Source organism: Watersipora subatra, chromosome 4, assembly GCF_963576615.1.
Source record: "Watersipora subatra chromosome 4, tzWatSuba1.1, whole genome shotgun sequence".
Lineage (NCBI taxonomy): Eukaryota > Metazoa > Bryozoa > Gymnolaemata > Cheilostomatida > Watersiporidae > Watersipora > Watersipora subatra.
This window is the reverse complement of record NC_088711.1, coordinates 23623216-23647740: the sequence shown is the minus strand read 5'-3', so window position 1 is coordinate 23647740 and position 24525 is coordinate 23623216. Positions and strand designations below refer to the sequence as shown.

Below are 24525 nucleotides of genomic sequence, written 5' to 3'. Positions count from 1 at the left end.
TAGCGTTGTTATTGCTCTTTTTTAAATATGCAATGCTAAATAGCTTATCTACCTTTCAGAAAAGACTGATATTATTTTTAAGGCTGAATTTAGATATTAATGGATTTTAAAACACCTATCTCTATTATTCTAAATCGGTATAAACATCCCTACGTAACTTCTGTTCCTAAAAAGCTAGGTTACGTCACATATTTATGGGCGGAGCTTGTTATGCCGATCGTGTTGTTTTCGAGGCTGATATTAAAACGCTGTAAAAAAGCCTTCATTACTCTGAAAGTTAGTGGACTAATCTTTATTTTGAGTACAAAATCGGAATCAGCTTGTCTGATTTACTTAGTAAATACGATAAAAGTCGTTCGTGACAGTTATGGTTTAATATTGCGTATTTAAACAAGGCAAGTTGGTGATGAAGCCTGTAGTTCATGGTAGCATTAGATAACAGCCTCGAGTTAAATTTAGGATAGTCTTATGATATAGTGGTTTTAGGAATATCACAAACTGCATAAATTCTTTTTAATTAGTCAACTGTTTTATTTACAATCTTTCATTTAAATTGAGTGATTTTAACAGTCAACATGGAGGAGGTAGTTTATCTCGCAATGAGTGGCTGATTATGACTATAACAGTAAATGGTACAAATAGTTCGAACCAATGAAATATGCATTACAACAATATAAATATTGTGAGAAAGTGACTAGCCAAACAGATACTAGCTAAATCAACATCCCTTTAAATAATCAGCAGTAGGATAGGTGTGAAGGGAACATGGACGATTACTTGTTCTCACAATTTTGTCAACTCCACCTCTGGTTCTGCTTGCACAACTGGATTCCTAAAGTATTTGAATAATTTTAGATTTATCAGGAACTAGTTGAATGCCTGGCATTGCCCGGGTAATAAAATAGTCTTTGCAGAGAAATCAATTTCTGTGCAAAAAACAATTTACCTTCAATTTATTAGAATTGCACAAAATGTGTTTTGTGCAATTCCAATTAATTAAGAGAAAAAATAAAACAACTGTAAAGGTCTTTAAATGTAAATGTGAAATGACTAGCAAGTAATGGCTAAATAAAGTCTGTTTTGTTACAATTACAATGAAAAATGATTTGGTATACAATTATATGATTTTAATTCATTCCAGTGTTGGCATCGTAAGGGGAAAATATCTTATAGTATAGTAACTCATAGTAATTATCTAATGTGAACCCTTGATAAAAAACAGTAGTAACAAAAAATAACTATTTTGTTACTAATAAAAATTACTAACAAAATAGTATATGTTAACCTGTAGGTTAACCTATGTTAATATGTTAATAGTAACAAAAAATAAAAAATAAATAACAAATTAATTTTTTATTTTTTGAAAATAACTATTTTTTACAAAATAGTTATTTTCAAATAACTATTTTGTTACTAATAAAAAATTAGTAACAAAATAGTATATGTTAACCTGTAGGTTAACATATGTTAACCTATGTTAATATGTTGATATATGTTAATCTGTAGGTAATTATAGTTACCTACAGATGATCTGCAAATTGTTACCAAGTCTTGTCTGCAAGTTCATACCTACAGATGACCTGCAGATGATCTGCAATAGTTATGATCTGCAAGAAAATGTAACATTGCAGTATGTACCATAGGGAGTTCTTGCCTTCGAGACAGACGTATAACATAAACGTTAAATTTAACTTAAATGTGTTTAGCTTACCAAACTGATACCTAAAGCTGAGTTTTATATTTATTTTACTAAACAAATCTCCAAATTTGTCATAGGCTAACATTTTATTACTGATCTGTTTTCGGTTTCATTTTTACTATAACTTATAACAAAAAATGCTGAAGTGAGAAAAAGAGCAAGCGAACATTGTATTTCTTTCTGGCATTGTAGGAGGGATTTCTGCGATTCGAATATCGACTTTTTTCGGTATTTTGTCGTAATCAGTACACCGACTGTCAAGTTTTAATTTCTAGAGAAAGTTTTGTTGATATTGTATGGCGGAAAAAAGCTGAACCAATTTTGTCTTTGTATGCCTTACAATACTCCATATTTTAAGGCAAAAAAAACTTATAACAGGGGCATCATAACCTGAGGGCGCACTGTAGTAATTAATAATTTAGCATGTGCAGTCGCAAAAAGGATATACATACAGTATATGGCAAATGTGTTGGAAAAAATGTCTATTGCCTTTGTGGTTACCTGAACTTGCTATAGTAGGCTTGTGATTTGAAAGTTGCAAGTTAAAACCCAATACGATGGTGATTTGTAATTCCTGCATTTTAATCATTGAACAAGCGAACGACAAACTGAGATTTCTATATATAAATAAGTGAGTTGGAAGAATTTAAAGATGAACTTCGACAAAATTATAGTAAGTTTTATTATAAAGTATTAGTATTTTTCTATTATTTGCAATTGGTTTTGATGTTTCAAATTATTTGACTGCCAGGATGGTTATAGATTAAAATAAAATTTGATCACGGTTAAAACGTTCCGATCAATCGAAAGTGCGATAATGATGTCTGTAGTTTAAAGAAACTAATAAAATAGAGATGCATGATGCTGCAACTTGAACACAATAGCCGATATCAATTATGACAACGATAATAACTAAACTAGTGATGTCATTCTGCACACGTTTTTCTTTTTAGTATTTTAACCGCGATTAAATTTTGACAATTTCAATTTTGGAACATTCTGGCAGTCAGATCACCTCAAACTGAAAAAAAATATTGATAGGTCTATTTTTTAATATTTTTTTATTTAATCATCAAAATTTGGCTTTGAAAAAATAGTAGAAGGTTCTTAATACAATTTTTAGCCAATATTCTTTACCTCAGAAAATGAGAAAGAAAGTCTTACAAAAGTTCTTATTCAATTTCAGTATGAACAGAATCCACCAAGAAAATGTAATTTGTAGTTTTGTGACACTTTTTAATGTAATAAAATTTTGTTATTTCTCATCAACTTTGTATTATAAATAAAACAAATCAAAAGAATAGCAGAAGAACCTTCGACCAGCTCCTCAGATCATAGTATACATCTTTAATCAGGAATATTCTTTGTAAACTGATGAGTCACTAGACATGTTATATTTTTAAAGGTTGTCAGTTTAACAGTATTATGTGCATAGTACTGTGGTAGATCATGTTCACCTACTAAACCGAGCAAAGCCGGGCCAAAGCCGAGCCAACCTGAGCCGAGTCAAGTCCAACCAAGTAGGACAAGAGGCGGGGCCTTCCAGCAATATAAGCTTGAACGTTTGGGTTAGAGAGCAGAGCTGTTCTGGGCCTGTTCATTGCATGTGCGTGATTATTTTTGTACTCTTAAGAACAAAGCAGAAATACATGTATAAACTTATGCATCGAGTCTTATACTGGTGGAGTAAGTAAAGGTGGCACAAAACCTTTACAGTACTAGGCTTTTACATCGAGGAAGAGGTAGCCTCCTCGAGTCACAGCGACACAATATTTGGTGTTCAAACCATTTAATCTGTTTTTGAGATAATAGTTTACCTTTTCAACACTCGTACGGCCTCCTCTATGGTCACGGGTAAAGGTTTGTTTTTAGTTTCTGGTGCATAAATTGCTGCTAGTCCTGCTATAAGCATCAGTGAGCCATAAACAATAGGAACTGCTATGTCGATATCAATTGTTGAGCTCATCACCAACTTTGACTGCAATAGAGACGACTTGTGAACAGTTTCTCATCTATAACTATCAATAGAGACGACTTGTGAACAGTTTCTCATCTCTAACTATCAATAGAGACGACTTGTGAACAGTTTCTCATCTATAACTATCAATAGAGACGACTTGTGAACAGTTTCTCATCTATAACTATCAATAGAGACTATGTATAATGACACATGCACAGTCAAAACTCATCTGGTAGATATATTGTCTAACAATTTGAAATAGCTCAAAAGTTACAAAACGTTATAAATAAGGGAACATTAATTCTTAACCAAGAAAGAAAATTAAATTGCAGGAAAACTGATATAAAAATACTTCCGCAACATCTATTTATATAACTAACCAAATCAGCCATCAGGGTTCCTATGGCACTGCCTATATGACCAAATGTAAGGGACGCCTGCAGCATCGTTAGTCTGTAGTGGGTTGGGAACAATTCTAGGCACCAAACGTAAAGGATCTGCCAAGCCGCGGAAATACAGAGTCGTCCACTCATGGTCAGAGTTACGATAAGCCATACAACACCTACAAGAGACCACTAATCAACTCTTGCAAAACAGGACTTCAACAAAAGACTAAAATGGACTCTTCAATTTTTTAGTTGACTGTAAGCTATAATAATTTAAAATAATTAATACTATAATTAATTTTCCTACTCCCTTTAAGAGCTCAACTTAATAATATAGTCATTGCATTTGGTAGCCCCAGTATCAGTAGTATGTTTAAACCTAACACAGTGTGTGTATACATAAGGTATATGTAGATAATTAGAGTTTCCAGTTTGATGTTAATTGATGCTTTACCTGGAGCATACAATTGGGCAATAGCTGATGAAACGAGACTGGATCCACCGATGAGAAGCAGTGGTACATATACCTTCTTTCTGCCTCCTCTGAGAATGAGGAAGCACATCGTATATGACACAAACTCTACACCGCCTGCCACTAGGTTGTTAACATATATATCTCCAACCAAGTCTCCGATGCCAAACAACAGTCCATAGTAGCCCAGATTACAAGCGAACCTTGCAAACAGATGCCATTAGTGTATAGTCAATGAGCCAACATGTTATGAAAGGGAGCTGGTTGGAGTTTGTCTGAGCTCTGCCAAGAATTGGAGTTGGTTCATCTGACTGAAGCCTTAGCAATTTTCACTGCTTCTGATATTCCTTCTTACACGAGTTATGTTTTGATAAACCGCTGACTGTTTAGCGCTGCCTCTAGTCAAGTGGTTAGAGATTTGAATTTAGCTTAGCAGTTCTTGTCACTATTTACAATTTGATGGGTAAATGGTTCAAGCCTGAATTCTGAATAGCTATAGGGAAGAGCTTATAGTAGGGCTCCCTAAACGTTAATTATAAAAAAGATTTGCCCTAAGGCTAGAGTAGGTTAAAATTTAAGCCAAGCAATGTAATTATCAATATACTGAAATTATCAGCATAATTTTGGTCTCCACACTGTTTTAGAATACGTAAGCCTAATTCTTGGTATTGGTTACACAGCAATTGTTCTTTGCCATTTTCCTTTGCTAGTTCTTCGCTAATTGTCTGTACTATATCCTTTGCTAATTGCCTTTTCCATTTAGTTTTACTATTTGTCTTTGCTAGTTGCATCTGCTAGTTGTATTTGCTAGTTGCATCTGCTATTTGTCTTTGCTAGTTGCATCTGCTAGTTGTATTTGCTAGTTGCATCTGCTAGTTGTCTTTGCTAGTTGCATCTGCTATTTGTCTTTGCTAGTTGCATCTGCTAGTTGTCTTTGCTAGTTGCATCTGCTATTTGTCTTTGCTAGTTGCATCTGCTATTTGTCTTTGCTAGTTGCATCTGCTAGTTGTCTTTGCTAGTTGCATCTGCTATTTGTCTTTGCTAGTTGCATCTGCTATTTGTCTTTGCTAGTTGCATCTGCTATTTGTCTTTGCTAGTTGCATCTGCTAGTTGTATTTGCTAGTTGCATCTGCTAGTTGTCTTTGCTAGTTGCATCTGCTATTTGTCTTTGCTAGTTGCATCTGCTAGTTGTCTTTGCTAGTTGCATCTGCTATTTGTCTTTGCTAGTTGCATCTGCTAGTTGTATTTGCTAGTTGCATCTGCTAGTTGTGTTTGCTAGTTGCATCTGCTATTTGTCTTTGCTAGTTGCATCTGCTATTTGTCTTTGCTAGTTGCATCTGCTATTTGTCTTTGCTAGTTGCATCTGCTAGTTGTCTTTGCTAGTTGCATCTGCTATTTGTCTTTGCTAGTTGCATCTGCTATTTGTCTTTGCTAGTTGCATCTGCTATTTGTCTTTGCTAGTTGCATCTGCTATTTGTCTTTGCTAGTTGCATCTGCTATTTGTCTTTGCTAGTTGCATCTGCTAGTTGTCTTTGCTAGTTGCATCTGCTATTTGTCTTTGCTAGTTGCATCTGCTATTTGTCTTTGCTAGTTGCATCTGCTATTTGTCTTTGCTAGTTGCATCTGCTAGTTGTATTTGCTAGTTGCATCTGCTAGTTGTCTTTGCTAGTTGCATCTGCTATTTGTCTTTGCTAGTTGCATCTGCTATTTGTCTTTGCTAGTTGCATCTGCTATTTGTCTTTGCTAGTTGCATCTGCTATTTGTCTTTGCTAGTTGCATCTGCTATTTGTCTTTGCTAGTTGCATCTGCTAGTTGTCTTTGCTAGTTGCATCTGCTATTTGTCTTTGCTAGTTGCATCTGCTATTTGTCTTTGCTAGTTGCATCTGCTATTTGTCTTTGCTAGTTGCATCTGCTAGTTGTCTTTGCTAGTTGCATCTGCTATTTGTCTTTGCTAGTTGCATCTGCTATTTGTCTTTGCTAGTTGCATCTGCTATTTGTCTTTGCTAGTTGCATCTGCTATTTGTCTTTGCTAGTTGCATCTGCTAGTTGTCTTTGCTAGTTGCATCTGCTATTTGTCTTTGCTAGTTGCATCTGCTATTTGTCTTTGCTAGTTGCATCTGCTATTTGTCTTTGCTAGTTGCATCTGCTAGTTGTCTTTGCTAGTTGCATCTGCTATTTGTCTTTGCTAGTTGCATCTGCTATTTGTCTTTGCTAGTTGCATCTGCTATTTGTCTTTGCTAGTTGCATCTGCTATTTGTCTTTGCTAGTTGCATCTGCTAGTTGTCTTTGCTAGTTGCATCTGCTATTTGTCTTTGCTAGTTGCATCTGCTATTTGTCTTTGCTAGTTGCATCTGCTATTTGTCTTTGCTAGTTGCATCTGCTAGTTGTCTTTGCTAGTTGCATCTGCTATTTGTCTTTGCTAGTTGCATCTGCTATTTGTCTTTGCTAGTTGCATCTGCTAGTTGTCTTTGCTAGTTGCATCTGCTATTTGTCTTTGCTAGTTGCATCTGCTATTTGTCTTTGCTAGTTGCATCTGCTAGTTGTCTTTGCTAGTTGCATCTGCTATTTGTCTTTGATAGTTGCATCTGCTATTTGTCTTTGCTAGTTGCATCTGCTATTTGTCTTTGCTAGTTGCATCTGCTAGTTGTCTTTGCTAGTTGCATCTGCTAGTTGTCTTTGCTAGTTGCATCTGCTAGTTGTCTTTGCTAGTTGCATCTGCTAGTTGTCTTTGCTAGTTGCATCTGCTATTTGTCTTTGCTAGTTGCATCTGCTATTTGTCTTTGCTAGTTGCATCTGCTATTTGTCTTTGCTAGTTGCATCTGCTAGTTGTCTTTGATAGTTGCATCTGCTAGTTGTCTTTGATAGTTGCATCTGCTATTTGTCTTTGCTAGTTGCATCTGCTAGTTGTCTTTGCTAGTTGCATCTGCTAGTTGTCTTTGCTAGTTGCATCTGCTAGTTGTATTTGCTAGTTGCATCTGCTAGTTGTCTTTGATAGTTGCATCTGCTATTTGTCTTTGCTAGTTGCATCTGCTAGTTGTCTTTGATAGTTGCATCTGCTAGTTGTCTTTGATAGTTGCATCTGCTATTTGTCTTTGCTAGTTGCATCTGCTAGTTGTCTTTGCTAGTTGCATCTGCTAGTTGTCTTTGCTAGTTGCATCTGCTAGTTGTATTTGCTAGTTGCATCTGCTAGTTGTCTTTGATAGTTGCATCTGCTAGTTGTCTTTGCTAGTTGCATCTGCTAGTTGTCTTTGCTAGTTGCATCTGCTATTTGTCTTTGCTAGTTGCATCTGCTAGTTGTCTTTGCTAGTTGCATCTGCTATTTGTCTTTGATAGTTGCATCTGCTATTTGTCTTTGCTAGTTGCATCTGCTAGTTGTCTTTGCTAGTTGCATCTGCTAGTTGTCTTTGCTAGTTGCATCTGCTAGTTGTATTTGCTAGTTGCATCTGCTAGTTGTCTTTGATAGTTGCATCTGCTAGTTGTCTTTGCTAGTTGCATCTGCTAGTTGTCTTTGCTAGTTGCATCTGCTAGTTGTCTTTGCTAGTTGCATCTGCTATTTGTCTTTGATAGTTGCATCTGCTAGTTGTCTTTGCTAGTTGCATCTGCTATTTGTCTTTGCTAGTTGCATCTGCTATTTGTCTTTGATAGTTGCATCTGCTATTTGTCTTTGCTAGTTGTATCTGCTATTTGTCTTTGCTAGTTGCATCTGCTAGTTGTCTTTGCTAGTTGCATCTGCTAGTTGTCTTTGCTAGTTGCATCTGCTATTTGTCTTTGCTAGTTGCATCTGCTATTTGTCTTTGATAGTTGCATCTGCTATTTGTCTTTGCTAGTTGTATCTGCTATTTGTCTTTGCTAGTTGCATCTGCTAGTTGTCTTTGCTAGTTGCATCTGCTATTTGTCTTTGATAGTTGCATCTGCTATTTGTCTTTGCTAGTTGCATCTGCTATTTGTCTTTGCTAGTTGCATCTGCTATTTGTCTTTGCTAGTTGCATCTGCTAGTTGTCTTTGCTAGTTGCATCTGCTATTTGTCTTTGCTAGTTGCATCTGCTATTTGTCTTTGCTAGTTGCATCTGCTATTTGTCTTTGCTAGTTGCATCTGCTATTTGTCTTTGCTAGTTGCATCTGCTATTTGTCTTTGCTAGTTGCATCTGCTAGTTGTCTTTGCTAGTTGCATCTGCTATTTGTCTTTGCTAGTTGCATCTGCTATTTGTCTTTGATAGTTGCATCTGCTATTTGTCTTTGCTAGTTGCATCTGCTAGTTGTCTTTGCTAGTTGCATCTGCTAGTTGTCTTTGCTAGTTGCATCTGCTAGTTGTCTTTGCTAGTTGCATCTGCTAGTTGTCTTTGCTAGTTGCATCTGCTAGTTGTCTTTGATAGTTGCATCTGCTAGTTGTCTTTGCTAGTTGCATCTGCTAGTTGTCTTTGATAGTTGCATCTGCTAGTTGTCTTTGCTAGTTGCATCTGCTAGTTGTCTTTGCTAGTTGCATCTGCTATTTGTCTTTGCTAGTTGCATCTGCTAGTTGTCTTTGCTAGTTGCATCTGCTATTTGTCTTTGCTAGTTGCATCTGCTATTTGTCTTTGATAGTTGCATCTGCTATTTGTCTTTGCTAGTTGCATCTGCTATTTGTCTTTGCTAGTTGCATCTGCTAGTTGTCTTTGCTAGTTGCATCTGCTAGTTGTCTTTGATAGTTGCATCTGCTAGTTGTCTTTGCTAGTTGCATCTGCTAGTTGTCTTTGATAGTTGCATCTGCTAGTTGTCTTTGCTAGTTGCATCTGCTAGTTGTCTTTGCTAGTTGCATCTGCTATTTGTCTTTGCTAGTTGCATCTGCTATTTGTCTTTGCTAGTTGCATCTGCTATTTGTCTTTGCTAGTTGCATCTGCTATTTGTCTTTGCTAGTTGCATCTGCTAGTTGTATTTGCTACTTGCCACTACTATTTATATGTATCTTAATACTGTTGTGCAGTCCGTAGATAAATTGATTCAGCTGTTATCACACGATAGATAAATAAAGACGTATAAACATCAGGTTTTTGTTAAAAGAGTAATAGATAAGCCTGTAAGCAATTACAAACATATTCTATTTCATAACACGGGTAACAATCATAACCTGTACTCACCAACCGAAGGAGCAGATAAGGAAAATGACTATAAACTTAGGATGCCTGCATATCGTCACACAAGCATTTGTCTTCTCTTTTTTTCCTTCCTTTGTTTCCAGACTTTTTTCGCCGCTTTGCTTTGCCTTTTGGTCGGTTATAGAGCTGTTATCTATCGATAGTGTAATGTTAACATCTGTGAGTTTGTTCCATCTTGCAATTTTATCCAGAACTAATTGAGCCTCTTTGTACCTCTTTTTGCCAAAGAGCCAATGTGGTGACTCATCGTAGGCCCTATCACAATGTTGGCATCAAAGATTAGTTGTGCTGTACTAATACATCCACAACATTCACTATTACATACCTCTATTGCCTCTGCGTGTTCGTCTTAATACTTGTAAAAATTTTCGCAAGAACTACAATTTAGTTTTAATTTCCCTTATGATATTATTTATATAGGTTGTTCATTACGGTGCACCTCATTTTGAAGTTTTTACAAATCATTATTGGTTTTAGTTCCGCTCTTACCGTGACCTAATATAAAAATGCTTTTGAGAATAATGAGGCCGAACAATTTAAGCGATGAGCACAGTATTAATAAGTTTGAGAGAACACAAGTCAATGACAAATATAAACAAGCATGGTGTACATGTAGCAAAACAAAAGGTTCTTGATTATTCGCCGAAGTTTTATATTTTTCAGTAAAGTTAAAACACTTTTTCATCTTAGTCATTTTTACAATTTATCCGATAGTCAAGCAAGATAGTTAAAAATTTATGAATAATAGCATTAAATTTCAAAATAATAAATTAAACCAAATGATTGGCTATATTAACAGGATTTTCATCTCAAGCATTTTTTCAAAGTCTTCATTGTTTAAAATAAATGGCTCGGAACCACAAGTTTTCACAAGCCATCTACTTTGATCAACATAATTATAATGTTGAGCTTGTTGCAGCTATGTATAGAACATAGAAAATAGGCATTGAATTGTAGCTATAATAATTGAGGAAGGGGTTGTTCAAATTAACAAGAGTAAGTTTCAAGTAAGTTCAGTTGTAAGTTGCTTATTGAGAGTGATAAATATTTATATAAAATGTTAGTGTTAACAATGTCAGTTTTGATGTCAATATTTATGTAACCGCCAGCCTACCAGTTCAAATAAATGGCGGTGTAAATTACTTACCACCAGAGGATGACACCGATTACAACGCTGGGCAAGCTGATGGCAATCTGAAGGTGGAACCAGTTAGTGAGCCAGTATGCTAAGGGAGATGCAAGACAGATACTCACGCTCCATGAGATAACTGATCCTATCAATAGATGAGGTCTCTTGACAGGGGAGGTAATCTCACTCACTGCAGAAGAACAAATATAAATTTTTACAACACTCTCGGAGACTTTTCAAATACTTATATATGGAGATATACTTTGTTATATCAACATAAAGTTGATATAACATTGTTTCTTTTGTTAGCATGTCAGTATTTTTGCACAGTTTGTTCTTTGCACTAGTTGGCAAGCAGCAAAGTAGTTAGTTTTGGCCGCTTATACCCCATATTAAAAATCTGTGGTCTGTTTTTCAGTTTACTTTAGTAATATGGCTACGGTATCTATATTTGACTTGTGATGTTGAAAAATCAATTCACTTTTAGTCAGTAACACTAGGACTAGTATCACCAATACTAATAGCACTATTTTACTTTGTTGCTAGTACTAGTAGTATTGATACTACCATGATTGGTAGCACTAATACTAGTATAGTATTGGTACTACCAGTATAAGTACCATTGTACTAATACTGCTAGTTCTTGGACTAAGAACACTTATATATATATACTGTATTTTGAAGCAATGATTGTTCTCAGTGTTTACAAAAATACATGCAATCAAATTTGGTGTCGTTCAACCTTGCCATTACTTAGTGTTATTGTACTCATGCCTAGCCACCACACTAGCTAAGATTCTAGATGTTTATTATGTCTATTATAACATCTTGTCTCAAGATGTTACCCGTTTCTGTTGACACTTCAATAAAGTTTATGCACCCAAATAGTATAACAACTCAGCAATCTATCAGAGTATATACATGTAATATAGTATTCCTTCTATCGCTGTCATCAGCAACCTATCAGAGTATATACATGTAATATAGTATTCCTTCTATCGCTGTCATCAGCAATCTATCAGAGTATATACATGTAATATAGTATTCCTTCTATCGCTGTCATCAGCAACCTATCAGAGTATATACATGTAATATAGTATTCCTTCTATCGCTGTCATGTGAATCTTTTTACTCCCAGCTATATAAAATTTATCAGCTCATTTAAGCAGCAAATCCAGCTTACCCAATCCTGATTGGCTCATTTTTTAAGAAAAGTTTTGAAAAAAGGAACATCTTAACTGACACAGCATGTTGATAAAAAGAATATTCTTCCTTTTTAGGCAACAATTGAGCCACAGCACACATGTGACCTATATGTACGTATCGGGTGTTTGTAGTCCAAAGGAGCCACTTGTCTGTCATAAAACTCTTTTAGTTTACTCATATTGACTTATGATATGTGAAAAAGGTTGTTTTACATATTCAGCGTTTTAGCTTGGTAGAAATACTTCTTAACACTCTTTGCAAGAATTTGGTGTACTGCTACCCATTACACCAAATCATTTTTAAACAGTTGCAATTGTGCATTTGCTCAAAATAATAAACATTTTTATAGTATAACCTCTAAAAGATTCTCTTATTTCTGAATCATGCTCGTATTTAGAATTTCTCCCATTTTTCATAAGTTTTTTACATATGGCTACTGCAATTTATTAAACTTTTCAAGTTACTTATAACACACATTCAAGTACATGTTAATTTAGCATTCAAAGACAGTAGCAAAATACATCATGTATATACAATAGCAATAGTTAAATTTGAGTTTTATTATAAGCACTCATTGCGGAGAAAGCGGAGACGTTAAATGTGGGAGGAGCAGGAGACAAGGATGTGAGAGGAGAAAGAGAGAAGGTAAGGGCGTACATGTAGGTGTAGAATCAGCAAAGGAGATTATGGGGATGCGGGAAGTGGTAAGGGAATATATATAGGAGGAGCAGGGTCTGTTAGAAACTGCAGGCTTTAAATATAAACTACTTTCAAATGGAAATCTAAATATTGTTACTGTATTAAGTTTTTATTTGGTAATTTTGCTTGTTGTTTATGCTAACCTCGAGTACCACAAGGACAAGTACTGCTTACACTCAATCAGTCAGTCAACTAGGGAGCATTTATAAATTCTAGGAAGTTTTTCTTAAAACATTTGTAAGTTTTGTAATTATTTGAACAGGTAAGTAGATATATGTACAGGTAAGTAGATGTACATACTTATAAGTATTGTAGCTATATGTCTAGGTAAGTAGCTATATATAAAAAAGAAGTATTGTAGCTATACATGCAGGTAAGTAACAATACATGCAGGTGAATATTGCAGCTATACATACAGATAAGTAACTATACATCCGTGTAAGTACTGTAGCTATGCGTACAGGTTGCATTGTATTTTAATCTAACCTGACCAAGCAGCCAATAGTTTAATTACTGTCATAAAAGGTTTGGCTCAGCCTTCTCAGAGCAGTACTGGTCTTCTACAGGTTCTGCTTGCCACAGGCTATTGGCTACAGATGAGTATTTAGGATTTGTGAAGCCCAACTCATGTTTTGGTATCACAGGCTTCAATGTATGGAAAGAATTTATAACACTCTTGCAAAACCAATAGTGTAATCTATTGCTGACCAAAGTGGCCTTTTTACAGCAATATTGTGGAGGTTTTTATCAGAAATACACGCTTGAGATAAGAACAGCATGTAGTCATTGATAGCACTTTGTCGTCTAAACATGATATGATGTGATTATCAGATGCTACCAGATTGTTTATGAGCCTACTGGAACTAGAGGTATCTTAGTGTTTTATCATCGGGGCAAAAAACTAACTAATATGCTTGACAAAAGGTCTGTTTTTAAAAAAGGATTGCAGCCAAAACTCATAGGGTAATATTTAGACTGTCATTCTGTTATAGAACCGCCCCAATATACCACAATCTCAACAAAGTGGTGTTGTAAAAGATGCTGTGAGGTAAAAAGTCGGCTAGTAAGACTTGGGAAGGACAAGTGAAAACCAACTTAATTCCATATTTCCTGAGTGTGTAACCGTGTTTGCTTATCTCCCTGTAATGAAAAGTCAGTTTTAATTAAACAAGCAATTATACCCTCATGAAAAATAAATATATGCAGGTGTAAAACGTCTCAAAACAAATTAATCGTCATCCACTGTTGCAGTTATTAAAGACATTGGGTGAGCTGAAGTTGGTTTGTGGAGCAATAAACACTTTATTATATTAGTTCCCTGGCAATACTCAATTTCAGCAGCACCTTCGTTATAGCCATGAACATAATCTAAGAATGTGTTAGCAGATTTTGTAATAGTTCTTTCTTAAAACTTACAAAAGGAGTTTGTGCTGTCATAGACAGCGATAGTTGGAATAGACATGAGACATCTCAGGGCTATGTACATCTCTATATTAACAGAGAATGCCATGACTAGCCCTATGAGTCCAATAGATACCATACTTCCTGCGGATAGCGAGCGTCTTCCAAATCTGAAGAACAGCAAACGCTTTGTTTGTAAACACTGATATTCACCTTAGTACTAGCATGTCAAAATATTTTGCGGTAAGGTCAAAATGCATCAAAACCTTTCACCTGTCGGTGAATGGATAGAAAAACATGAGTCAATGCTGTAAGCTTGGATTAAGAAAATGTGACATGAGCTGTAGCTCTGTGGCAAGCTCCCACCAGACCAACTACATGTGGAAGGAACTTGCCTGTCTGAGAGCCAGCCACTGACAACTCCGAATGGAATGGCCACCACCATGTAAGCGATGTTGCTGATGGTTGTGTAGCTGACCCGGGAGCATACCAGGTCAAACTGAAATAATCCGGAGACTTCCGTCAAAGCTTGTAAAATGGAGATAAATATTTAGGTCACTGAAAAGTGTCTACAGCACACCGTGACTTGGTATAAACAGCACATCTTTACCATTATGGTCAGACAATACCAATAGAGAAGGAACTTTCAAACTAACCATAGGGAAAGGTAATGGTTCAGTCTTACAATATTTCATTCTGTTAAAGTATATCTGAGGAGTATATCTGAGGCCCCAAAGCGGTAGGTTGGGGCTGCTACTAATAGGGTCTCTACCAATAGGGCCATAAGCTTTCCAATGCTATCAGCACATCATCTAAAATGATGTTGTTTGCTCAAAACCCCTTTTTACGTCTCTCACACCTCATCGACTAACTGTGTTTACAAAAAGTATAGCTGTCTCATGAATACTTATTGGAAACATGACTTCTGTCAACATTGTTGTTGAATATTCAACTAAGTTCATCTGTCCAACTTTACCCCTAGATATTAAAATATGCCTGTTACAAACTAGAATGTCTGCAGGAGGCACTAGGCCATAGCATCTCAACTCTCAGCTTTTCAACTGAGGCAAAATAAGACAACTCCTACCTGACTGACTACAGTCTTGCTGAATATTGATGTATCATATTCAAACTGCTGACACTCTAAGCTGAGGTTGGAGTAGAAACATGTGTTGTTGAACTCACTCTCAAAGAGTGTTTCAGAGATATTGCCTTCTTTGCATCTACAGAAAATATCAGCATAACATTATATAGCTGACTCAGAAATAGCTCATCTGTTGTAATGTGAGTTCAATACATAGATTTTGCCCTACATAGCCTGTTTAGATCAGATTTTAACCGCAGGGACTGAAAGAGCCAATCTATATATGCTAACTAGCCGAATGCCTGGCGTTGCACAGATGTTAAAAAAACCCTTACAAACAGCTTATAAACAGTGGCAGGTAATTTAGTTGCCATTGACTAACTTTAGTAAGCTAGTATATGTATTGCTAAATTTACTAATAAGAGCTGTGAGAGTAAGCTTTAGTGACATTGCGCCCAACGCAGAGTCGCTATGCGTATTTTAACCCAAATGATGACTCGTATCTCACAATGAACCCATTGCATCTTGTGTAGCCTAATAGATTGGCTTATTGCCTTGTGAATGGTAGGTGCTGAGATCAAATCTTCTGGGAAACTGATTTTTCATTATTAGATTTTATTTGCTATAGTTTGACAGACAGCAACAGATGGCGACAAACTTTAAGATTCATATATATAGACCAGTCAGTTACTTCTATGCTAAACCTACAAGCAGGTTGTTTTGCAGTGGTGACAGCTGACAGAAAAAAAAATAAACAGGCAGCTTCAAACTGTGCTCAGCCTTTTGCTTCAAGTTTTGTTTTTGTCAAAATAAAGTTAGGAGAAACCATTGAACTTAAAACCCCTGGAATGGCAAGAGGTCACTCGCGAGTACGGAAATCCGGTCGACGCCATTATCAGTTAATGTTCAAGTTAATTTCATTGCGTTCAATGTGAGAAAGAAATCTAATTTCAGATTTAACAGCTATGGAAGGTCACGATTACACCGCTCAATCAAAGGAACAGACTACTGAGATTGCTACTAATAATTTATGTACGAGAGATAAGGGTGTAGGTGCACAGTGCTATTGCTATTCCATGAACTGCAAAAACCGCAAGAATGGACTTTTAAAGGAAAAGGCATGACATTTCACAAGTGAGTCACTTCTACTACTAGTTCTATTACTATTGCTCAAGTCTACGACTACTAATAGTTGTGCTACTACTAGTTAGTACTGCTACTAGTTAGTTCTACTACACTAGTCACTGGGTGAGTGAGAGTCGATCAGTGTCACTACTGAGTGTACGAGTTTGACTGTATTTTGTCGGTGACTAGATAAATTTATAAGCTAGTGAGTGAAATGTTCTTCCTTCAGAACGAAGGTTTTTTATTATTTAAATTTTGATTTTTTTATATTAATATTTTGGAACTACAACCCATTAGGTTATTTCTAAATATTTATATTTGAAGGAAGTGTTTGTCGTGCTTATAATATTATTTATTTTTGTACCTGGATCTAGCTAGCAGTAAGGAGATAAGAGTAATAATACTATTGTTATTACTACTGTTGCTAACTAACTACAGTTTCATTTTAATTTTTAGATTTCCAAACAAAGCAACTGAGAACTCTCGTTATTTACAATGGTATCGCAACCGCAGAAGAGTGAATAAGCCTGATCCTTGAGCACTTATCTGCAACAAACATTTCAATGATCTATGTTTTGACAGCAGGTTAAAACGTTCGACTGAAGCCATTTAAAGGTAATATTTTTCAATGTTGAATGATACTTTTCAATGATTGAATTTAAAACCATATTGTCAAGCACAGTGCTGCAAGGTTGCTCAACTTAAAGCAGCCATACATATTTGAAAGAAATTTAGAAACCTCAAACAGCACCCAAAACAGTGACAGCTGCCACAGCAATTGCCTATGAATATGTCTGCAGCTTAGCAGTTGTGTGATCTGTTCTCTGTGATTCTTCATCTTCGTTTCTGGGATTTAATGTCCAACGCATAAATTATGCTGTCCTTTTTATCAAATGTTAACTGTGTAACTGTTTTTTCATTTCCTAGTTGTTGTAATAAAACTACATAATACTCCTGCAAATCATAAATTCCAAATTGATAGCAATAACTTTCAATTTAGAACACAAAACATCTTTTTGGAACAAAAAAAATCAAAAAAATCGATTTAAATAAAAAAAATCAAATAAAACAATAGAAATCGATCTTTTTGATTTAAAAAAAATCATCGATTTTTAACAACCCTGCCTACAACACAACAGGGTAAGACATGGTGAATCTTTTCATATCAAATAACGGTAATGTGAATTTTAGTTGCAAGTCAACCATTAAGCTTTATGCCTAAGATGGGTGTGAATGACTTCTAGTGAAAATTGCTACATTTTCATTTTACATAGCGATATGGTAGCATTTTGAGCTGTTTTATTTTCATTTATTTTATTAGTTGTATTGTTGTTTATTAAGGGTACTATGTTTATGTGAATAAGACATTCATTTTTGTTGATTTTATGTAATTGTTATAATTGATGCTTTTGTTTAGGCGGTTGGAATAATAATCCTACTGTTACTCAGTTTAAGGCTACCTTCACAAACTTATCATCAAATGTGGTGCAGAATCAGATGCTAGTAAGACAGGTAATGTTACTGCTCAAAACGAGATTCTCATCATACAGGCTACTCCAGAAGTTGATCAGTTTGTGGAACTCAATGATTTCAGATGTCAAATTTCTGTTATAGGTAACAGTATAGTCTATATAGCTGGCTACATTGTGCAAAAGCTAACTAAAGTGCTGTCGTGACATTGGCCGTCAGTCGCTGGTTACGGACTAAGTCAAATATCCAGTACCGACATCTCTATACTCTACTCAAGCTACAAAACAATGGAGGATTGGTGCTTCCATCAGACGATGTCATCAGGATCCTGCTAGTTGCAGATCAATACTTTCGTATTCATACAAAGCCAGATCCACTCCATTGTGTGGTGTATTTTATCAATAGTGTAAGGTCTAGTGATGTGTTATGCTTTGGGAAACACCTTACGTATATGGCAGATGGCATATCCAACCACTGCGTCATTGTCAAAAACCTTATTGAGTCGTTTTATGATCCCCGACAGCATCATTATGCTAAAATCCTACACTCAAACTGCAAGGTGCATCTTTGTGGCATACAATACTAAAGTAGTACTTTTTAAAGGCCAGTAACAATATAATCACTGTAATATTCATCTGCAGCTGTTGTTGTGCTGTTATTCCTAATCTAATTTAGTTCTAAGAAACTGATGCACCTTGGCTCAATATCCACTTTTATACAAATCTCCTTTTACACAGTTTCTGTAACGTGTATGTATAAGTTTAATCATCTTATTACACTAATTCCTGCATTTCCTTGTTTGCATTATTTTGATTATTCTCTATTACAACGGTTTTTAATTTCCGTTTAGTTGTTGCAGTAGTTCATTTCATCTTTTACAGATACTGTATTATACATATCATGCATTCATAAGCTATTATCACTTAAATCTTGAAAACAGTTTCTGTTTTGGCAGCATACCTCTGTGTTGTTTTTATCGAAATACTTCATGTGCTAAGTTTTTCCATATGCATTTATGCATATGTAATATAAATTTTAATATAATGGAACAGTTGTTATTTGCCTGAATATATCATTTGCTGGGTTTATGCATTTGTAATACAACAGTTTGTATGAGTAACATGGTCCACAGAAATCTATTATACATCTACTTATCATTTGATATATCCTACTCCATATGTTATAAATAGGTTTTCTTCTGTCAGGGCACTCTAAACGTTGTGTTGGAGTAGCTTTCTTTAACACCCAGCTGGAAAATAACTATTCAACATGTATATTTCTGTCATTTTTCACCCTTTGTTTACAAACGGAAACAGCATTCGATTAGCTCTCCAATATGGCGCACACGTTACGTATTATTATCAACGTAAAAGTCACGTGATTGCCATTCCAGGGGTTTTAAGTTCAATGGGAGAAACATTCAGCCAGTGTGAGAGTAGATGGTCAGTAGAGCTGTCATTGGTCAGTAGAGCTACTATTGGTCAGTAGAGCTTCCATTGGTCAGTATAGCTGACATTGGTCAGTAGAGCTGCCATTGGTCAGTATAGCTGCCATTGGTCAGTAAGACTGTCATTAGTCAGTAAAGCTGCCTCTGGTCAGTAGAGCTGCCATTGGTCAGTAGAGCTGCCATTGATCGGTAGGAGTGTCATTGGTCAGTAGAGTTGCCATTGGTCAGTATAGCTGCCATTGGCCAGTAGAGCTGCCATTGGTCAGTATAGCTGACATTGGTCAGTAGAGCTGCCATTGGTCAGTACAGCTGCCATTGGTCAGTACAGCTGCCATTCGTCAGTATAGCTGCCATTGGTCAGTATAGCTGTCTTTGGTCAGTAAAGCTGCCATTGGTCAGTAGATCTGTCATTGGTCAGTAGAGCTGCTATTAGTCCGTGTAGTCGCCATTGGTCAGTAGAGCTGTCATTGGTCAGTAGAGCTGCTATTGGTCAGTAGAGCTGCCATTGGTCAGTAGAGCTTCCATGGGGTAGTTGGCCATTAGTGGGCAACTTGAGTGCTAAGATGTTTAACATCCTAGCTGTAAAATTCAGAGGCAGTCACCTAGTCTCATCACTTCATAATCATCCAATAGTGGGTCTAATTTGTGCATCTTAGAGTAAGATATGATTTGTACATCTTAGAGTAAGATATGATTTGTACATCTTAAAGTAAGATATGATTTGTACATCTTAGAGTAAGATATGATTTGCTATCTCCTGATGAAAGGAAAACACTCATAGGCATAATATAGTGATGGCGGTTGTTTCAACAGGTTGACCTTTGAAGACATGGCTTTTCAACAGTAGGTGCCATTTTTATTTTCACTGACCTGAGACTTCGTGATCAAATATAATTGATGACATCTCTACTGAGCTCCATGAACTGATTTTAATAATTTTCGGTAATCAGCAGCTGTGAGAATCGGAGGAAACTCATTTGGAGGTTCATGACCACATTTTTATAAACAGGAGACTATTATTCAATATTAAAAGACAATAGTCAGAGAATTTAAGGTAGCTGTTTAGGGTGGCAACCTCTAGAAGAAACATTTACCATTTTCTACCTTAGCTAACTCAAGAAATGAGCCAGCATTTTCAATATTTCCTTTGTGACATTCGGAGAAGTGAACAAAACCTCACCATTTCTGTAGTAGTAGATCTGGTTTAAATCTATTGACAGCTCCTTGACCAAAGACACATCCCGCTTTATGCCCAGCAGAAACAGTTTGTTTTTTAATGTGAAACGTAATACCTCTTTTACCAAGTAGGCGACTTCTTTGGTTTCAACAGTAAGCAATGAGTACGAAATAGAGTTATTACTCTCTACCAGTCAGAGACAAGTACAACCCACTTATTCCTCTATAGAAGCATCTGTGAAAGTACGCACTTCAGATGCTATCTAGATCATGCTGATTAGCACAACAACGAACCCAATTTCATTTAAATGTTTTAGGTCTAAAAATAAGTTCTTTTATTTGTCAGGTCCCTTTACAACGTCAAGATTGTCTCAGTATGTTTTCCTGGAAGATATCCTTTGTAACAGCAACAACTTCACCAGCAGTAAATTTTTTGAGATGAAATATTGTCAAGAGACCAGTTTGTAGAATTTGTAATCCCTAACCTGGAACTGGATTAATTCCAGCTCATTTACACAACAAATCCTGCTCACCCAATCTGAACATTGTTCAGTTGAACAAATTCAAGTTGATTCATTTTTAAAAACAAACTTCGAGAAAGAAGAACATCTTAGCCAGCACATAAAAAATAAGTTGATAAAAAATATTCTTCTTGTGTAGGCAACAATTGAGCCACAGCACACCTGTAACCTATATGTATTTATCGGGTGTTTGTAGTCAAAAGGAGCTACTTGTCTGTCATAAAATTATTTTAGTGTACTCATATTGACTTACGATATGTGAGAAAGGTTGTTTTACATATTCAGTGTTTTAACTTAGTAAAAATATTTCTTATTACTCTTTGCAATCCATTTCGACACTATAGCTGAGAATTCCTTTGGCTCTATGACAGTTTAATAAATGATATTGCATAAGCTTATATTTGGCAATCCACTCCATTAATTTATTCAGGAATATTATGGGGTTCAGTTATTGACAGTGCATGACTAGGTTTAAAGTTTTGCTTTGTGGAAGAGAAGGAAAGAAATTGCTGGCGCCTGTGCAAAAAGCGAATTTGAAGCGGCTAAGGGGTAAATTGAAAACCTACATAGTATTTATATATAGTACACAAGCTTCGTGCTTCACATGTTTGAAATCATTAATCACTTTAGTAACAAGACATGACCTTAAAATTGTGCAAGACCCTCTACAAAGGTACAAAACTGTCTTTAAAAGTATTAAAATCAGCACTACATCAGGTCAATGGTAGAATAATCCTCTCCATAGGGATATTGTAACTTGTGTTATTATAATATGTTCAAAATCAACTGGGTTGTTTTTACTAACATAACAAAAAGGATCGCAGACTTGTTTACAAAAATATGGATAGTGCAAACTAGAGCATCAATGTCAGGTAGTTCACAATTGCTCTCTATAGAAACAACTCGCAAAGTAGCAAAATCATTCGTTATCATAAGTATTCTCTTCAGGAGATAAACAACCTGAGGCAGCTCACAAGAGCTTGTGTTGTGCTTACAGCGATTTGACTCGGAAATTACCAATTGAGACGCAAACCGATCGTCATGAATGATGATATGATACGGGTGGGAGGAGGGGGAGAGAGGTTGGGGTAGGGGGTGGCTATGAGCACGCTTTATAGCCCTGTTCAAGCTCTTCTGCTCAACTCTTCTCGTAATCAAGTTCTCAGAAGTCTGACTTACAACAGCAGAGGTTTCACACATTACATCCCTACCAAGGTATTCATTTACATATATCATGCTCTAACTTGGGTAACCCAACTTAAAGATTCTTCACTTCTAGCTGCATACCTTCATTTTGTAACTAGACAGATTCACATTGAAATACCTTAGCTGACTTATTGCCCAGCAACACCTCTGAACCTTACACTAATAATTCCAAACTACGGACACCTTTGTCATGTCAGTTTGCCTAAATTTCACAAGCACTTATAAGAAGGCATGCCTGTAGGCAGCCCATTGCCTAGGTAATTATAATCGCTGCAACTAATTACTTTAGGCTAAAAATGCACAAACTAAACATTTTAGTCAGGACTGCGGAATAGTCCAATGGCTTCAAAGACTTGATCATACAAGACAATGGGACACGGAAAATAGACTCCAAAAATTGGCAGATGAACTTTCTTTGAATGCTGACTGGGAAAAGACTATAAAGATTGTACATTATTCAGATGAGTGCTTTTACGATTATAAAGTGTTTTACATAACTGTGTCACTATTAGTTTTTGTCAGGATAGTTGTTTCTGTTTACTGCTCTACTGTTCTGTGATATCTGCATAGATGTTTACTCCGAAGTATAACAGCTAGTCTTGTCAAATCTTCACTGTTGGTATCTACTATGGATTTTAGCAGCGGAGAAGTCTAAATCAAGTTTACTTCAGATTATGTAGAATTTCTGTAGAAATTGCTCAGTTTAAGATTACAATATAGCAGGTTTTACTATTGTAACTGAATTTTAGTCTTCAGTAACCTGCACATGTAGATTATTCTGCTGCCTTAAGTTCACATGCTCAATTTTAACCACTTGATATATTCTTGCTAAAAACTAGTTGTTCATCGTTATCACATATTCATTTTTGTTTATATTTTAGAAACTAACAAATCTGTTGTTTAATTTTGAACTTTTTTGTTTCCAGCTACTCAACCATGCAGCAGCATTTGACTATATACTTTCCTGCTATACACATTTACTGACAGCCTTAATTTTACTTACGAGTATAATGAATGTCCTGGGTAGAAGGTCAGAGGTATGCAATATACATTATTGGGAACTATCCGTGTAATTGTTGTAGCACTAACATACCATCTTACAGAATTATACACATTTTATGTCAACATGATGAATACATTTGAACTTTATAGTTCTTAGAATAGCTGCAATATGTCATACTTTACATTTTACAAGTAGTTTTCACAGCTTGGTTTTCAATATACAACTTGAACATGAGCTTGAATCAGTTAAGCTCAGTTCTTCGAACATGTTAGGACAGTTCACCTAGCCTGTGATATTAGTAGCTACAATACATGGAGTTGATGAAGATAAAGATTTAATCTAAAACATTAGCTGCAATTGATTATAAACCTGCCTAGATGTTACACACACAGCCCAAACTTTTAGATGAATAGATTTAGGAGCTCATCCAAGGAGTAAATAACACTCAGACATTACTAAGGATGTATTTTATTAGATAAACAGTTTAACTGGCCTTCTTTCTGAGCTCTGTAGTTGTTTTAAACACTGTAGAAATATTAGACATATGATCATGTTTAATATTTCACTTCTCAGCTGCCACTAACACTCCATATTGCTTGTTTCTCTCTAATATTATGTTAGTTTTGGTTTAAGATGTGGTATCCAGACTTACCTAAAAGGCATATCAGCTTGAGTGAACGGAATGGCGACTGTCTGCCATGCAGATACTACTCCAGTAACAAATGTCCAGAAAAAGACATAGAGCTGGTATCGCCCTGGTACACCGATCTCTCTAAGTATGTCATTTATGTTGCCTTCTCCGTCTTCCGATGCGGACATGGCTACACTCTGCTGTATCTGTCGGATGCCGCTCAGTGAATACAAAAGTTTGTGATTAGTTTCCTAGTGACGCCGGGCAGGCTTGTATGAAGGGTTACACTTTAGTGATTCCATCTCATCCTCCTATCAAATCTCATGCCATTCAATGACGTAACTCCAGCGGGTCATATCTGCTGCAGTAATCAAATATGAGATGTCCTAATAGCTGATGTTTCTCACCTGTGACCATTGATATGCTAAAAGGGCATTAGATAGAACCTTCCTAGCTTTTTCTACTCACGGGTCCTGAGCTATTAGGTTTGAAGTGGACTCAGCTTGTAAACATTGAGACAGCTTAGAGCACTTCAAATATAACCCAAAGAAGATCTAAAAGCTAAACTTAGTTTTGTTAATCAGATAGCAGTTGCTGTCAATGAGCATTGAAAAAACAAAAGTATTTTTGCAATTGCGTTTGTCAATTTTGGCTATGAAGTGAACGTGTATAACTTTTCAAAGAGAGCACAACACTCAGCAGCTAAGTATTTAATAATAAACCAAATTAGCCAGTTTTATACTGTTGGATGTTCTGTTCTTTCACTGAATATAGTCTA

At 35.9% G+C, this 24525-nt stretch overlaps 1 protein-coding gene and 1 long non-coding RNA gene across 2 annotated transcripts; one reads left to right on the top strand and one right to left on the bottom strand.

The window, feature by feature from the left end:
* Positions 1-532: 532 nt before the first annotated feature.
* LOC137393425 (organic cation transporter protein-like) lies at positions 533-23957 on the bottom strand. The gene is made up of 10 exons (XM_068079973.1): positions 23769-23957; positions 15172-15307; positions 14480-14583; positions 14100-14254; positions 10797-10968; positions 9632-9904; positions 4500-4720; positions 4040-4221; positions 3517-3677; positions 533-832 (listed from the first exon to the last, which is right to left on the bottom strand). Exons 1-10 carry the CDS (start codon positions 23933-23935, stop codon positions 784-786), a joined length of 1620 nt encoding a protein of 539 aa, XP_067936074.1. The 5' UTR covers positions 23936-23957; the 3' UTR covers positions 533-783.
* LOC137393426 (uncharacterized) lies at positions 16079-18507 on the top strand. The gene is made up of 3 exons (XR_010978288.1): positions 16079-16302; positions 16750-16908; positions 17908-18507. It is a non-coding gene; the product is annotated as an uncharacterized lncRNA (long non-coding RNA).
* Positions 23958-24525: the final 568 nt, after the last annotated feature.

Coding starts and splice junctions, on each gene's coding strand:
- LOC137393425 (XM_068079973.1), bottom strand. CDS start 23,935: ATGTCCGCATCGGAAGACGGAGAAGGCAACATAAATGACATACTTAGA. Junction 14,255..14,479: donor AGTGGCTGGCTCTCAGACAG/GCAAGTTCCTTC, acceptor GCTGTTCTTCAG/ATTTGGAAGACGCTCGCTAT. Junction 4,721..9,631: donor CTTATCTGCTCCTTCGGTTG/GTGAGTACAGGT, acceptor TCTGTTTGCAAG/GTTCGCTTGTAATCTGGGCT.